The sequence below is a fragment of the Artemia franciscana genome, chromosome 4 (assembly GCF_032884065.1).
Source record: "Artemia franciscana chromosome 4, ASM3288406v1, whole genome shotgun sequence".
NCBI classification, from domain to species: domain Eukaryota; kingdom Metazoa; phylum Arthropoda; class Branchiopoda; order Anostraca; family Artemiidae; genus Artemia; species Artemia franciscana.
Window position 1 is genome coordinate 40,074,580 of NC_088866.1, and position 16,569 is coordinate 40,091,148.

Here is a 16,569-nt window from a genome sequence, read left to right on the forward strand (position 1 = left end):
AAACCCTTATAATTAGTTAGTTTTCACTGTTATTTTCCTAACTAACACTTTTATTAAAATGATTTCACAGCTACGGTGGTTTTATGTTTTAAGTCTGGGGAATTCAAGTTAAAAAATATAGCTTTAAGCTTAGCGATTCCTGAATGTTACTGCATTGAGTCATGAAAGGAACTACTTTTAGAGAAACTTTTCAATATCCCCTGCAAAATTGAAATTCCCCATTTTAATGGGGACCCAATCCCTATTAAATTTGTTTTGTACCCAAAATTTTCATAAACAGTCGAAAATTGAGTGTTAAATGTATTCAGTGTATTTACTTTGAGACCATTTGAGTCTTATTTCTAACATTCAATAAAAATGAAAACAGTAAAACAAAATGTACCTTGATTCTGATGGAGAGCTACTAGATTCATCAAAAAAAGAAGATGGCGAACGAAGATCAAATGCAGACATAGACCTTGATCTCATCCTGAAAGAAAAAATACAATTATAATTCAATAGCACATGCCATTTCACAGGATAAACTACTACTTCTTCTAGCATTGTAAATCTAGTGCATCATTGAGCCATGTACGGCTCGAGATATAGCAATCATTATTTCTCTTTCCCAGCCCACAAAAACTGCACATACAGCAACATTAAGATTTTAGATAGTTTTATCTACTTCTTATTAAGCCTTGTTTAGACAAAATCGAAATATAGATGATTATGTATGGATCTAACAGCCAAGGCAAGAAAGCTTAAAATTTCAAGTGAAATATGGCGGTGCAAGGCTGTACAATTTCGTCCCAGCTACGAGCAAATTATTTGGTCTTTTATGCAATAGGCAAAACCTTTTTTGAAGAAGATTCGAATTTATTTTTTGGATCCAAGTTATTGCAACCAAAGTTAAATCAGGATAAGAGCCTTTTTTTTCTTTAAGCACTAAATACTTTAGTGTAAAGAGCGAGGGATTGAATAGGGTGCAGCCTCCCTCATGTGCGAAATAATCCTTATTTGTTTAAATTTTAATCTTACTTCTTACTTTTGGTTGAAAAAACTCGTTTTTTATTATTTATTTTCTGATGGTTTTTCAAATCATAACAAGAAAACCCCCCTCCATGGAGAACTTCTTTAGAAAAATCTCCCAGTGGAACATCCCCCCACAGACAATTCCCCCCACCCGAAAAATTTCCGTACATTTTCAAGTAACACATACTAAAAATAAACACGGACTAAACTGTGGAACTTACAGCCTTTTCCTTAGTGAATGTAGGGGTAATGTCATCCCCAGAGGCAAAGTTAATGGGGCTTTCGACTATTCTAAGCCAAATGACTTTGTAAATTTTTTGATGGGATGAAGAAAATCTTCTGGAATAAAAATAGGCGTGGGAGGGGGGCTAGTTTCCCTCCAGGTCTTTTGCTCACTTAAAAGGGCACTAGAGCTTTGAATGTCTGTTTTAACCCTTTCCGACGAAGTGGTTCCAACTTGAAACCAACTTTCTATACTTTTTTAACATCAACCATAGGCAGTGAAAATAATAAACCGCAGGTCTAGCGTAAGCCTAGCAACACTATCTAACGGGAAAAATTTTATAGGCAGCCTAATTGACTCTAGTGAGGCATAGTTCAGTATTTCGATGGGACCACGTGCTGTTTTGTAAGAAAAAGTAAGAAAGTTTAAAGTACTTGGTGATTGAAATATCTTTAATATTGTTTTTCTACCAATTTGTTCTTTTTGGAGTAGAGTACGAGTTAGTAGCATCGCAGTTTCAAATATGAAGTACAATAAGGATATAGTGGACATGAGAGGCTGGTAATCCCCGATGACCACCTTGCAACAAATGATAACGAATAGTTTCTTGTTTTTTTTTTGGAGCGATTGGAGCTTGAGACCACTTCGGCAGTTCGACAAAAAAAAAATGAAGCTCGAGCAATTTGCCCAAAACTGGATCTAGCATCTAAAATTTCAAATTAAATTTGCTCTTTTTCAGGTATATTGTTATGGCACGTTGTCTTTTGCGGACATAGGATATCTCAAAATTATTTGATGACTTCAGATCCAGAAAAAAAATACACATAATAAATGAAACTCAAGCAATTTCCACAAAACTAGGTCTAGCAACTAAAATTTCAAATTAAAATTTCTCATTTTCAAGTAAATCGTTATGGCACACTGTCATTTGCAGACACAGGATACCTCAAAGTTATTTGATGACTTACCATCAGATCCAGAATCTGAACTTGACATGTCATTAGAGGATGATGCTGATGATTGGCTGCCGGACCTTCTAATTTAAAATGCCAAATCACTGAGCAGCTTACTGGCTGGAGAGCTATCATCAAGTGACAGCGAAACCGATAATCAAGTGGACGGAGTAACAGAAGCGAACAACGAGCCAGAAGCAAGTAACGATAAAGATTCTCTTCCTCTTGCAGTCATACTGGAGAAGTGGAATAAGGCATTTGAAGTAAAAGATGTCGAGCCCTTCACCAAGTCCGTGGGGCCCATTGGGATAGAAACTTTACAAATGCTGTTTGATCTTGATCTGATTGACCACAACATATTTCAGACGAACTTATATCCTACTCAGATAGGTGTTTCGTTCACCCCAACTATTCGAGGTGAAATGAAATTTCTTTTTAGAAGTAAACACTCTTAAGGGTGTCAAAACAGTACCAACTTATCGAGATTTTTGGTCAAGTCACGAAGAACTCAGAGATAATTACATCACTGGGCTGATGCATATAAGCCGTCTTAGCTGGTTTCTCGCACATGTTCATCTAAATGACAATTTGAACTTACCCCGGAAAGAAAGTGACAACTATGATAAGCTCTGCAAGATCAGACCTCTGATCGACGAACCACGCTCAAGCTTTCAAAATACTTACAAGCCTACCAAAGAGGGACATATTGTTTTCAAACAGTATATGTATATGAAGCCCATAAAACGAGGCTAAAACATCTGGGTTAGAGCAGACACGCGAGGTTTGCTTATGATTTTCCGGTCTTCACCGGGAAGTTAGCTGACATTACCGAGTTTGGACTCGGAGAACAAGTAGTTATAGATCTTACGAAAGGATTGGAAGGCAGAAGTTATCATGTTTATTTTGACAATTTATTCAGTTCAGTGAACCTCATGGAAAAAATAAAGAAAAACAAGCTCTACTGTTATGGTACAGTTCGTGCAAACCGCAAAGGTTTGCAAACCTTTACTCGACATTTAAATTCATTACATTTAAATTCACGACAAAAAATTCAGAACAGTAAAAATGTGTCTGTCAGCAAAATCATTCCTATAAAAAATGAGGAGTTTTTAAATATTTATTTGATCAAATCAAGGCATTTTCCTGAATAATTTCCCAATTCGATTCTTTTATTTTTCTAAATTTCATTTAACAAACTTTTAACCAATCTTAAAATCAACCTTTTGCATTTTCCCTTAAAATAACAACCGAGATTTCATTTGACTGTAAACTGTAAAAATTGTAAAAGAAAATTTTTGACACTCTCTGTAAAAACCTTTCAACTTAATTGGCTTGCTTATTTTCCTAGCCATACTAGATCTATAAGGCTCTACAGTATTTGGCTTTGGGCTTCATGATTCCAGAACTAACTTTTTGTTCTAATTCATATTTAATTATAACTGTTTCATCACATTTCTTTAGATCTCATTCAGTTTCTCTTTCTCTCAGCTCTCTCTTTTCCTCTCTGGTATATCAAGATTAAGCTTGATAAAACAACCAAAATATGTAAATTTTCTTTCGTGTTGGCCCACTAAACGTACTTCCGATCGGACCGGCCGAATCGAATGAAAACACGAAAAGGGATACATTGGATCTTAACTTTGACGAAAAGTTGGTTTTATCATTAGAAAAAGTTTCCTTCCTGTGCATACACACAAAACAAATCTCACGAAACTTCTGACTGTCCAAATTAATTTTGTTCGAAAACATAGATTCAATTAACTCATGTATTCTCAACTAACACATATCCACACATATCCATTCTGCAGTGACTTTACTGCAGAATTCACTATGACGCTTAGCATGATAAATATAGATGTATTTAGGGTACTCTTTTCAAAGACCTCCTACCGTATAGAAACAAGCACATCATCTTCCAAAATAAATGTCACATGTTAAAATTGACCACAACGGTAAGTCATTTGTTACACTAGAAGTATTACTTTTGTCACTCAACTTTGCATTACTTTCCCTCTGTAAATTCATTATTTTCTCACTAGGCATACTACCTGCATGGTTTCTGGGGATCGGTGATCGATCACCTAATTGTACCTTCTGACTTGGTGCCTTTTCACACCAAGTTCAGGCCTTCTTGATCCAGGATCCCCTTAACTACACTCTGCTGGCCCCTAGTCGACTAACGTCAACCCTCTCACCATCCTCAACATCACGTGCTGCACTCCTTCCAGGTTTCTCCTCATAACCTGGAAGCTGGCCTCTCAATCGACTAACGTGAACTCTCTCACCAGTCTCAAAATCACGTATCTTGATGTCAATGCCCTTTAAAGAATTATTAGCCCAATCCCTTGACTCAAAATACTTTATTACTCTTCCTAGCTCAGGGTTTCTTCTCCGAAGCCTAGCTTACTCTGGTAATTCTAATCGTAGATAATTTGTTCAACTCCAGCATCAGCCGCTACGACCTTTGCCTCTTGTTAGATGGCGAGTCTCTTTGCCCCAAGTGTAATATTTTAAATCCTTCACCGCTTCTCAACAGCCCCTTTCCGGAAATTAGAAAAAGTAAAACTACAGGAAAACAGTAGTAATACTTCAGGGGAGCTACTGAATCATCTAACATAAAGGCAAAAAAATTGTAACTGGTGAAAATTTACATTTACCTTGCATAACCGTTTCTGTTACAAATGCTTTCAAGTAGTTGACTAACTTCTCTAGAGGCTTTAAACTGGAGAGCAGGCTGAAAAAAAGAAGAAGATTTAGTCTTTTTTGTCAGAAAAAAGCTTACACAATTCAAAACACTATTGTGTATATAGATAGTTAAAATATATATGATATCGTAATAGGTGCTAATTACATAAATTAAGAGTCAAATACGAATATAGCTGCTGCTTTTACTCTTAATATAACGAACTCTTCTCTTCCAAGCAATTACGTTGTTCTGGAAGTTAATTACGAAGTTATAATATAATTAGAAGCCAGTGAATATCTTTTGACGTACCGTAATTTAGTTTAGAAAGAGAAGTACATGGTTTAAACAACATAGATTTTCAAATTTAAGATCTTTTTTTCTCACAAGAGAGGAAATCAAAAAAGAACACGATCTAAGACAAACAGAAAGAAAATATACTGAAAATTAAATACCCAATTTTAATGCAAGAAATGTTGCACGCATTTGATACGAATTAGGCAATTTAAAGGTTTCTTGAGTAGCCCTGAACTGTTGTTAAAGCCCAATGTTGAACAGTTTTCTGCGCATAAACTATTACCGTAATAGTTCCTGCCAGAGCTAAAAGATGTCTCTTTCAGGGTCTGATCATCTTTGACATACAACGCTTGCATTAAAAAGAATGGATATACTTTGACTATACTTTGACTCAGCACTCCAACTTTGACTCAATAAAAAAGCTGTAGTGTTCTGTTCGCTTGGATACAAATGGAGGTTATTTTGATTCGATTCATTAGAGGCAACACTCAGGTATTGCCTTAGTTAAGAACCATGCGCCTTCGATACATATTTTTATTCCAGGTTGGTTGATTTTTGAGACTTGGGTGATATTTAACTAGAAAAAGAAACTCTCATTGCCCTTTTTAAGGGTCGAAAGGGCTTGAAGGGTAACCATCCCACGTCTTCTGACTTCCATGCCATCTGGTGTACTAGCTTCACTTAATATATGCAGTGAAAATCTTGATATAGCTGTTTTCTCTGAGTATTCGACAGGTCCGACAAACCTGGGCCTGTGACCACTTGAGTGACCACACAGCCCCTCGAGGAAGAGCCATTAGTCAGACATATTGTCAATAATTTACACTTTGATATTCAAAATGATTGCAGGAATAGCTTCAATCTAGCAAAAAGCAAATAACAGCCCATATTAATCGAAAATTAAAAACACGTTTTAAATAAGTTATAATTGTGAAATAATCACCATTTGACACTAATTTAGGTGTGGGAACTATTATCGATATTAAATTAAAAGTAGAAAATGAAGATAAAAAAAATGATGGTACATTCGAAAAAAAGCTTGAAAACCTCCAAAAACAGTGGGAGCTCAAAAAAAAGTATATCTCCAAAGGCACCATGATCAAAAACCCCTTGAAAAATTGAAAATTAAAGATTATAAAACTTGAGCTTGGGTAGCCCACTTGTGTCTTATTTTTTCTTTTTTCTTTTTTTCTTTTTTATGGTGCTAGCGTGGTGCTAGAAAATTATAGTGTTGTTTACTAGCTTCGCAAAAATGAGCTTTTTTGCAGCTCGCTTGACAGTGAAACAGCAAGTTGACAGTGAGCACTTTCGTTGACAGCGCTCACTGTCAAACGACAGTGAGCGCTTCAGACATAACTTTAATAGAAGAAAACAAACAATTTATTTGGAAACAATTTAAAAATAATTTTGACGATTCGTTAATCGTGATGCTCAGCAATAGGTCAATATTTTTCTTCATCTCTGATATGTTTGAAAAGTGAATGACATGCATATAGGGTCTACAGGCAGTGCATGAAACACACGACCACTGCCATGAAAAGGCAGTGCGCGTAAAATTTTCCTAAAATTGTAAAATAGACACTTAACGAAGACAATTTGCATAGCCAAGCAATTAAACAGCATATACGCTTATAAATAGCAATAACGTGAGCTAGTATTTGATTCTGATAATATTTCAATATACTAAAAAAAACCTCTCAAACTTAAAAGTCAACCTAAAAAGCTCAAAACAGGTGCTAATCTTGAAAAAAACCTCAGTTCGAAAGCTAGTACAAAATACCCCTATAATAAATTAATACTGCTGCTTTTAGCTTGAAAAGCCTTGCTTCTATCCAGCCCTTTCACTAGGAGATTTGTTCACAATTAACTTGTTTGCGTAAATTTCATTTTTCCAGGGACTTTTTTTTCAGAAAAGAAACAGTTTAGCTAGAATCAAACTTTATCTTGGACTAGACTTTTGACTAAAATACTTTTGATTAAATCATTAAAATACTTTTATTAGGATATTAAATAAAAAAACAGGTTTTTTAATTGCAAGTAAGGATCGAGATTAAAATTTAAAATGAACAGAAACTATTCCGTCATGAAAGTTGTTGCCCCCTCCTCAACGCCTCGCTCTTTACGCTAAAGCTATTATTGTTTTAAAAAGTAGAACTGTGACAAAGAGTCGAACTTTAGCGTAAAGAGCGGGATGTTTAGGAGGGGACAACCCCTTTCAGATACGGAATAATTTCTGTTCGTTTTAAATTTTGATCTTTCTCCTTACTTGCAGTAAGGATCCTCCACCCTAGAGGTGGAGGGCGTGGATTATTCTCAATGTCTTTCTTTGAAAAAAAAAATGCATTTTTCAATTACAATACTACAAAACCTATTTTCTAAATTTAGGGGGGGGGAAAGTTTATGGGTCAAATGTTTCTAAAAATTTATTCGCTGGGTTTGAAATACATATATTTATGTGCTTGCTTATAGTTTTCGAAACATCGGAAAGAGTTGATGACATTTTCTGCGAGCAAGTAGCTCATTTGCTTTTGCTATATTACTGTTATATTGTGTGCCAATATATTCCTACTAAGTATAACCATATATGCAAACATATTGTCAGTTATTGCATTCGCTGAACATGCATCAATCGTATCAAAAGTTATGCTTTATAAGTTGTTTCTTAGACTATGATGAAAGATCTCAAAGATCATTCTGTAACAGGCGAAAACCTGGAAATGCTCTGGTCATTAAATGGCAGAATATTTTTGTAGCCAAACTGACTAACCATGTCAAAAAAAAAAAAAAAATCCCATAAAAATCGGGACTTCAGACCACTAAAGTAAACAAAGAAATAAATGCAGCGAGATTCTTCCACGGATTTTCCGCAATGGGAAAGCAAAACGAGCAGAGTGAAATGAAAAATAGATAAAAAGCTAAATGTGAAACATAGGGGCCTTAATAACGAATAAAACTATTAAGTAAAAAAAACGACAAAGAACTAAGAATAAAAATCACAATAAAAAAAAGTGAAGAAATTCCAAGAAATATTCTGTTGAAAATTTTAAATCAGCGTTAAATTTTTAAATCGATTCTAATTGCTTATTTTTGTTTCTGAGCCAGATAATTCTGATTTTGTTCCTTATATTCTTTTGACTTCGCCGACACTAGAATATTTCACATAATTGGTATTTCAGGTCAAAGCAGTCGAGGAATAATGACTAATGTTTAGGAGAGCTTTATAATTTTTTTTTTTGAAGCTCAAAAATGTAAAACCCATATCATGTACACACCAAACAATGCTTGCTGTGTTAATATTTTTTATGGCACTTGGTATTAACCAAGTGACATATAGCAGTCGCCAATTCTGTCGGTCTGTCTGTCTGTCTGTCGGTCTGTCGGTCTGTCTGTCCCGGTTTTGCTACTTTAGGCACTTCCAGGTAAGCTAGGACGATGAAATTTGGCAAGCGTATCAGGGACCGCACCAGATTAAATTAGAAATAGTCGTTTTCCCGATTTGACCATCTGGGGGGGAGTGGGGGCCCGGTTAATTCGCAAAAAATAGAAAAAATGAAGTATTTTTAACTTATCAGCGGGTATTTGGATCTTAATGAAATTTGATGTTTGGAATGATATTGTGTCTTAGAGCTCTTATTTTAAATCCCGACCGGATCTGATGACATTGGGGGGAGTTGGAGGGGGAAAACCTAAAGTCCCGGTTTTGCTACTTTAGGCACTTCCAGGTAAGCTAGGACGATGAAATTTGGCAAGCGTATCAGGGACCGGACCAGATTAAATTAGAAATAGTCGTTTTCCCGATTTTACCATCTGGGGGGGGGGAGAAGGGGCCGGTTAATTCGGAAAAATGGAAAAAATGAAGTATTTTTAACTTATGAGCGGGTGATTGGATCTTAATGAAATTTGATGTTTGGAATGATATTGTGTCTCAGAGCTCTTATTTTAAATCCCGACTGGGTCTGATGACATTGGGGGGAGTTGGAGGGGGGAAACCTAAAATCTTGGAAAACACTTAGAGTAGAGGGATCGGGATGAAACTTGATGGGAAAAATAAGCGCAAGTCCCAGATACATGATTGACATAATCGGAACTTATTTGCTCTCTTTGGGGTAGTTGGGAGGGGGGGAGTAAGTCTTAAAAATTAGAAAAATGAGGTATTTTCAACTTACGAACGGGTGATCGGATCTCAATGAAATTTGATGTTTAGAAGGATATCGTGTCTTAGAGCTCTTATTTTAAATCCCGACCGGATCTGGTGATGGGGGCGGGGAGTTGGGAGGGGGAAACCTAAAACTTGGAAAACACTTAGAGTGGAGGGATCGGGATGAAACATGGTGGGAAAAATAAACACAAGTCCTAGATAGATGATTGACATAAACGGAACGGATGCGCTCTCTTTTGGGTAGTTGGGGGGGGGGGGTTAATTCTGAAAAATTAGAAAAAATGAGGTATTTTTAACTTACGAACGGGTGATTGGATCTCCATGAAATTTGATTTTTAGAAGGATATCGTGGCTCAAAGCTCTTATTTTAAATCCTGACCGGATCTGGTGACATTGGGGGAAGTTTGGGGTGGGGAGACCTAAAATGATGGGAAACGCTTAGATTGGAGGGATTGGGATGAAACTTGGTTGGAAAAATAAGCAAAAGTCTTGCATACGTAATTTACATAATTGGAACGGATCCGCTCAATTGCGGGGGGGGGGGGGGTAATTCTGAAAAATAAGAAAAATAACGTATTTTTAACTTACGAAGGAGTGATCGGATCTTCATGAAACTTCATATTTAGAAGGACCTCGTAACTCCGATATCTTATTTTAAATCTCAACCGGATCAAACGTAATTGGGGGGGGGCAGTTGGGGGGACCGGAAATCTTAGAAAATACTTAAAGCGGTGAGATCAGGATGAAACTGGATGGGAAGAATAGAAACCTGTCTAAGATACGTGACTGACATAACTGGACCGGATCTGCTCTCTTTGGTGGAATTGGGAGGGGGGAGGTAATTTTGAAAATTGAGGTATTTGTAACTTACGAAAAGGTGACCAGATCTTAATGAGCTCTTGGCTCTTGGCTCTTCCGACCTCGTACCATATGAGCTCTCGGCTCTTCCGACCTCGTCACAAGTGCCATATGAGCTCTTAGCTCTTGTTTTTTAATTGAAAAACAATTTCACGAGAAACATGGGCACATAAAAGAACTTGATTACATTTTGGAATTCAGCATAGAAATTTACATTAGAAGAATACTTTAAACTCTATAACTTCGCATTTTAAAAACCTAATATTCCCAAATTTTGATTACAAACAATTTTTGAACATTATAGCGCCAAAAGTTTGTGAGGTGGAAAAACCCATTTTTTTTTAGCGCAAAAAAAACTGGGAGAATTCCTAGATGAAAGGGAATTGTGAGATCAGATGTGATACTGAAGAAGAGAAGACGAATATGAGCCTATTTTCGTCGTGTTGATAAAGAAGTATATTTTTCTAAAAGGAGTAGAATTTGGCTACAAAACAGGTGATAAAAGTTCAGTTTTGTTGCCAAGTATATATTAGTAAAACGACAGAAAAAAAAAGTTTTACTGATGGCAGTAAAGAGCGAAGTAGAAAACTGGAAACGAACACAAATTATTAATTTGCTGTTTATGCAACGATTACTTGCCAAATCGGTTCAAATAAACTGACCCGAGATATTTTCTTGCAGAACACTTTCATACTGAAAACACAAAACAGGATTTGGTTCGAAAAAGTCCTGGAGTAGCATCAGAAAATAAAAGAATAATTTATAAGGATCACAATAGTCTTATACCGGTCATGAAGTCAATAAATTTTAGCAAACAATTTAATTGTCTAAAAAACTCAAGCAGGATGAGTTTTCAGTAAAGTGCAAATTTTTCTGAATTCTACAAACATAAACGAGTCGGTTTATTTGAACCAGTTTTCCAGATGTACGGTGTAGAAACTGCAAACAATAATTTATGCTCATTTAAGTTTCAACTTCACTCTTCACTCCAATCAGGAAAACTTTCTTGTTGTAATTTAGTTCTGGCTCGTTTTTAGGATCAAAAATCTACACTATAAAGAACACAATAAATTTTTTGTAAAATTTACAAGAAGTAAAAAAAGTCTACATCAGTTTCCATTAAGTTAGTGTGTTTAGTAGGGTTGTACTTTGTACCTCTCTTGAACTTTCCCATGAAAAAAAAAAATCTACAATTATTTAAAAAAAAATTTCAAGGCATATATTATCCTTGATGTGGTTGAGGATTTAGATATAAAACTCAAATAGTTCCGAAACATTTTAAATTTAAACAAACAAGAACAAGCTTTTTTTAAATGAAAGTAAAGAGCAACATAAAAGCTTAAAACGAACAGAAATTGTTCCATATATAAGAGATGATCCATGGAAAATTCCCTTCTTCACGCAACAATTCCTCCATGGAATGTTCCTCCAGTGTAAAATACTCCCAAAAATTCCCCGAAAAGTTTTACCCTTGCTGAAAGTTCCCCCGTAAAATTTCTTGCGGACGATTCCGCCCGAAACATTCTCCTTAACTCAAAGTTCATCTGAAAAAAAAAACAACTAGTTCCTGACCGGTTTTCAAATCATGCCAGAAACTCCCCCTCTTTGAATTTTTTCCCAAAAATCATCCTCCCTCGCACCCCACCGGAAGACATTCTTGGGAAAACTCCGAATGAACTATTTGCTCACAAAAAATTGGCCCATGTAGAGTTTCTCTCACGGTTAATCCCCCTTGACGGAAAAAACTTTAAGAAAAATCTAACCCCGCCAAAACTTCCCCTGATGATTGCCCTGGAACATCTCCATAAGTAAAATAAAGTCAGTAAAGAGAAACTAAGACAAATAAAATGAATTTCTTACGAAATTCTGGCAAATCCTCCAGTGAAAAATTTTTCCTGGAAAGTTCGAAAAATACATTTTTCTCTTGAAAAATATATTCCTCCTCCCAGCATTTTTGTGACATTTTGTGACAACATCATGTCATTATTTGAATTCCGCTTAACTTTGGCTGCATTTGATGGTAAATACCCAAGCCCCATTATATCTGGAAAATACTTTCCAATTTTTAAACAACCTACCTTCAATATTGACTTTGATGGTAAATCATTAAAATTATACTTGAAATTTGAATATAGTTTGATTCAAAAAATTAAGCATGCGACTCATTATTAGGGCTGCAGTCAAGTGTTGCTTCGTTTTCATCGACAAGTATGACAATAGTCTCGACTCAGTTATAACTCGAATTGACTCAGAAGTAATTCTCGATCGTTTCGAAAGCCAAAATTATTTTGAGAGTTGTCGCTTGCTGGCATAACTGCTTTCATTTAGCTGCCATTACTGGCCCTGCGTGACTCTAGATAGCTACTTCATTTGTAGGTACTATAATTTTAGTAAACAATACGATCTTTATCCAAGCTAGTCTTGGGTCAGTGATCCTTCTCTATATGCTATTAAACGTATTTTAATCATTTCAAAAGTCTAGTCCAAGCTAAAGCTTGATTGTAGCTGAACCTCTTTTTACACTAAAGTCAAAGTTATCTTAACTATACTTCTCGTTCCACGATCGAAAAAAAAACTTGATTACATTTTGGAATTCAGCATAGAAATTTGCATTAGAACAATACCTTAAATCCTAAAATTTTGTATTTTAAAAACCTATTTTTTTTTTATCAACAAAATTATTCAAATAGTCGTTATAGTTGTCAGGGTAGCATCAGTCACGGTGGAAGTAGCTGTGGTAGGAATAGTAACGGTTACAGAAGTAGTCCTGGTGAAAGTATTCTTGGTAGGAGCAGACATGGTAGCATTGCTACTATGACAGATAGATGTCGTGATAAGGGTAGCAGTAGAAGAAGAAGTCATTGTCGAATAAGCTTTTGTAATAGTGTTTGTGATAAAAGTTGTTTTAGCAGAAGTAATTTTAACTGGAGTATTTTACTACACACTATCCAATAGCAGGAACGATAAAATAAGTGGCTTACCGGTACGAAACTACTCCTCATTTCTCGAAGATCAATATTTCGAAAGAAATCTAATAGTGCCAACTTTTCAATCGTTGGGTAAGAGCCACTAGGGTGATCAAAAATGAAACGAAGTATCCTAACAACCTAAAAATATATGGATAATATGTTTAAACAAAATCATAGCTGGGAAGGGTTTGAAATGTAGCATGGAAATACACATTTTTGGCTATTTACTGGAAGATAAAACTTTTATTATGCCTAGAAGCTAGCAATTTTCACCCTCTGGATACTGTCTGCTCAACTGAGACCAACTGCGTAAGCAGAAAATTAGGATCCGAGCTCTAAAGATCTTTTCGTAAATAAATTTTTTTGTGCGTGTCAACAACTACAGCTACAGCTGATAAAACGCTCCCAGAATAATGAAATTAACAATTTAAATAAAAGAACATGATCCATCTCAATAAGTTTTGTATAGATATTTTATTCGTAACTTCCCTCTTTCTCTCTTCCAAGTAGAGTCAAAATCAGATTTGGTTTTAGGGACTTCTGATAAAAAGAGGAATAAACAAATCATTTTTTTTTTCATTCACCCTCGACATTCATGTTGAAGTCACTGCTACTATGCGCAACTCTACAAATGCAATTTTACTAGATTTTGAGTTCTTCCGTGTAATTACAAAGAGTTTTGGCATCTAAATTCAAATTAGGATGAAGATAATTCCGAGGAATCGATGGCGATCAGGGCGTCAAAACGACGTTCCAGTTACTGATTTTTTTTTTTTTCTTTATAGAGATAAGTGGCACGCCTGTCACCAAGTCTTGCCGCAGTGGGAATCCTTCCCTAAGCCAATTATTGCCAAGCAGAGCAATCCACTGTGCTACCACAGGAATCCAAACACAAATATGTGACATCTATTCGAAAATGCGAAAAAAATCCGTAGCCCCCCGCCCCCCAACAAAAAAACACCAAACAAATCGATAACTAAGGTATTATACTTTAATTCACTAAAATCACTTTTCTCTGTCTTCTAAACAGTTGTCCCAGTGTCATTTTCTCATCAACAAGCAGCCACGAAAGACATTTATCTTTTAAGACATTCTACGATTTCTTTTTATCGACCGTTTGTCCATTAAGTTTTGTGTTAACCCTTTTAAAAGTAGTTTTGACCTAGCGAACATAAAAGTTTGGGAATTAAAGAGACAAAAGCTTTTTATTTCCTCTCGCACCATCAAGAATTCTCCACAAATCTTTAAGTTAAGAGACAGAGATTAATTAAAGTGTCTGATATTCTCGCGCTTATTATTAAAATATTATTTTTGACATTATATAATACTGAAGAAATATTCAAACAATATTTCTTGGTGTGGTATAAAAACACTTTTTGCTATTGGCTTGTCTATTTTTCTAAAACATGTAAACGTCAGTTTAGAATTGATATTTGCGACAATGGTTCATAAAAGTAAAAACAAGGATTAATTAGTAAAAGTGTACTAATGATGTCTAATATTCTTCGCAATCAATTTTAGCAATTAATCAACTAAAGACCCTTTTTAAATAATAAGAATTGGCACTTTACAAGAAAAAAAAGAAAAAATGGAAATGAATAACAAGCAGAAGCTTCATGGCAAATTCAAGGATATCTGAATTACCTAACGGTTCAAAATATATGCAACTAGAAAAAGAGTAATTTCTGAAGGGGGTTTAAGACTGGGATTACACCTGGAGGACTTATAATCTTTTTGAAACAGGGTCACAGGGTCAAATGACTTTTCTCCTTTAAATTTGCAGAAAAAAAAGCTAGAAAAATTTGCACAGGGATGTAACGACGGACATACTCTAGCAAACTTCACCATTAACATCAAGATCATCTACCCTGAGTCCTTGCTTCGGAGCTCCGACATTAATCTTATGAAATCTCAACAACTCTGTAGCAACATAGATGAAGTTTTCACTAATAACTGAAGAACATTGGAACTGTGAAAGTTGATGATCAATACTGTGGCTGAGGACCTGAATTTGCCCGTTACTCTAAAATATATCCTTACTATAGATAACAACTGCTTTAGCACTTCATGTCAAAAGGATAATTTACCACAAGGCATGTTTTTCTTTTGAACGATTTCGAAGCAGAATTTAAAGACAAATATCACATTCCTTGCCCCTCCCCCAAAATTAATCCTCATTTGCCCCATCCCAAAATTGTAAACCATGCGACCAAATAACGAAAGATTGGGAACAAATTGACTAGTAAAAGAGATGGCATTACTTTTGAACCTTTAGGAGCACACTCTTGTTTTGAATCTCCAAAATCTTTTCCATGTCAAAATTGCAAGATACTGGTGTGACAGTACGCGACAACCGCTACATATAAAACACATTGGTATTTTAGTTTAACTTCGGTTTGCAACTAATGCCTGTGCGCTTTCTTTCTTGAACGGGGCTCCAAAATGAAATATTCCAAAATTATTCCAAATATTCCAAAATATTCCAAAATAGAATATTCCAAAAATGAAACCTGACTCGGAAAAATAAAGCTTGATGTATTGGTAAGATAATCTTCTCAACATCTACTGTAAAACTTCAATTAAACTCATGCAGTGCATGCCCACGCTCAAGGACAAGGAAAAACAATGCTTTTTGGTTTAAAAGAAATACTATGCACAGCTTTTCAAAATACAAAGTGAAGTTCATAAATCCAGTCTACTGTTAAGTGAAGGCTCTTACTAATTTCTCGCAGAGTACTGAAATGGGCGGCATACATATAAAAAAATGCAAAAAAAGTTATATGAAAAGGGGGTTGTCCTCCTTCAACCCCATAACCTTTACGCTAAAGTCTAACTTTTGGTTAGCCGAAAACTTGGTAGAATATACGAACCGTTGACAGTTTGCAGATTCAAATGTTTTATTAGCCTGCTGTCTTTCAATGGACTTGATTTGAAACTCAACAGATTACTTAAAAGGCAGGTAATTACACATATTGCATTTCTAATCTCATTTTTCACAATTTTAAACAGAAACATATTTAAAGTGTGTGAACTATGGCTAAGCACAACATTACATTTTTTTCACAGAAAACTCGAACGTTTTTTTTTTTTTTTTTTTTTTTTTTTTTTTTTTTTAGATGAGGTCTCACAATTCTGTTAAATTTATGTAGTATAAAGAGTTTCACCGTGCAGTTTCCATCCAGAACAAACTTTTTCGGTGATTATCTATCACGATTGGTGATTTGTAAAGGTGATACAAATTTGTTGCTACGAACTTAATATTTCGTTTTGTCTGTTTTACATGTTTTGTATCAGTATACTGACAAAGTGAAGTGACAAAGGTGTATCCTTGTAAATAGTAATAATCTCTGTTAATCCAGGGACAAAAGAATATGTTCCCCAACGTTTATTTATCAATTCTTAATTATTTTGAATGA

General features: G+C 35.3%; 1 protein-coding gene across 1 annotated transcript in view; it reads right to left on the reverse strand.

Annotated features, from left to right (window-relative positions):
* The window catches only part of LOC136026425 (slowpoke-binding protein-like), a 248,277-nt gene that overhangs the window by 44,009 nt on the left and 187,699 nt on the right, over positions 1-16,569 (reverse strand). Inside the window, exons 11-13 of the mRNA XM_065703005.1 lie at positions 13,166-13,291; positions 4,845-4,921; positions 383-469 (exon numbers count right to left, since the gene is read on the reverse strand). Coding sequence (XP_065559077.1) covers positions 383-469; positions 4,845-4,921; positions 13,166-13,291 — 290 coding nt within the window. The remainder of the gene's footprint in view (positions 1-382; positions 470-4,844; positions 4,922-13,165; positions 13,292-16,569) is intronic.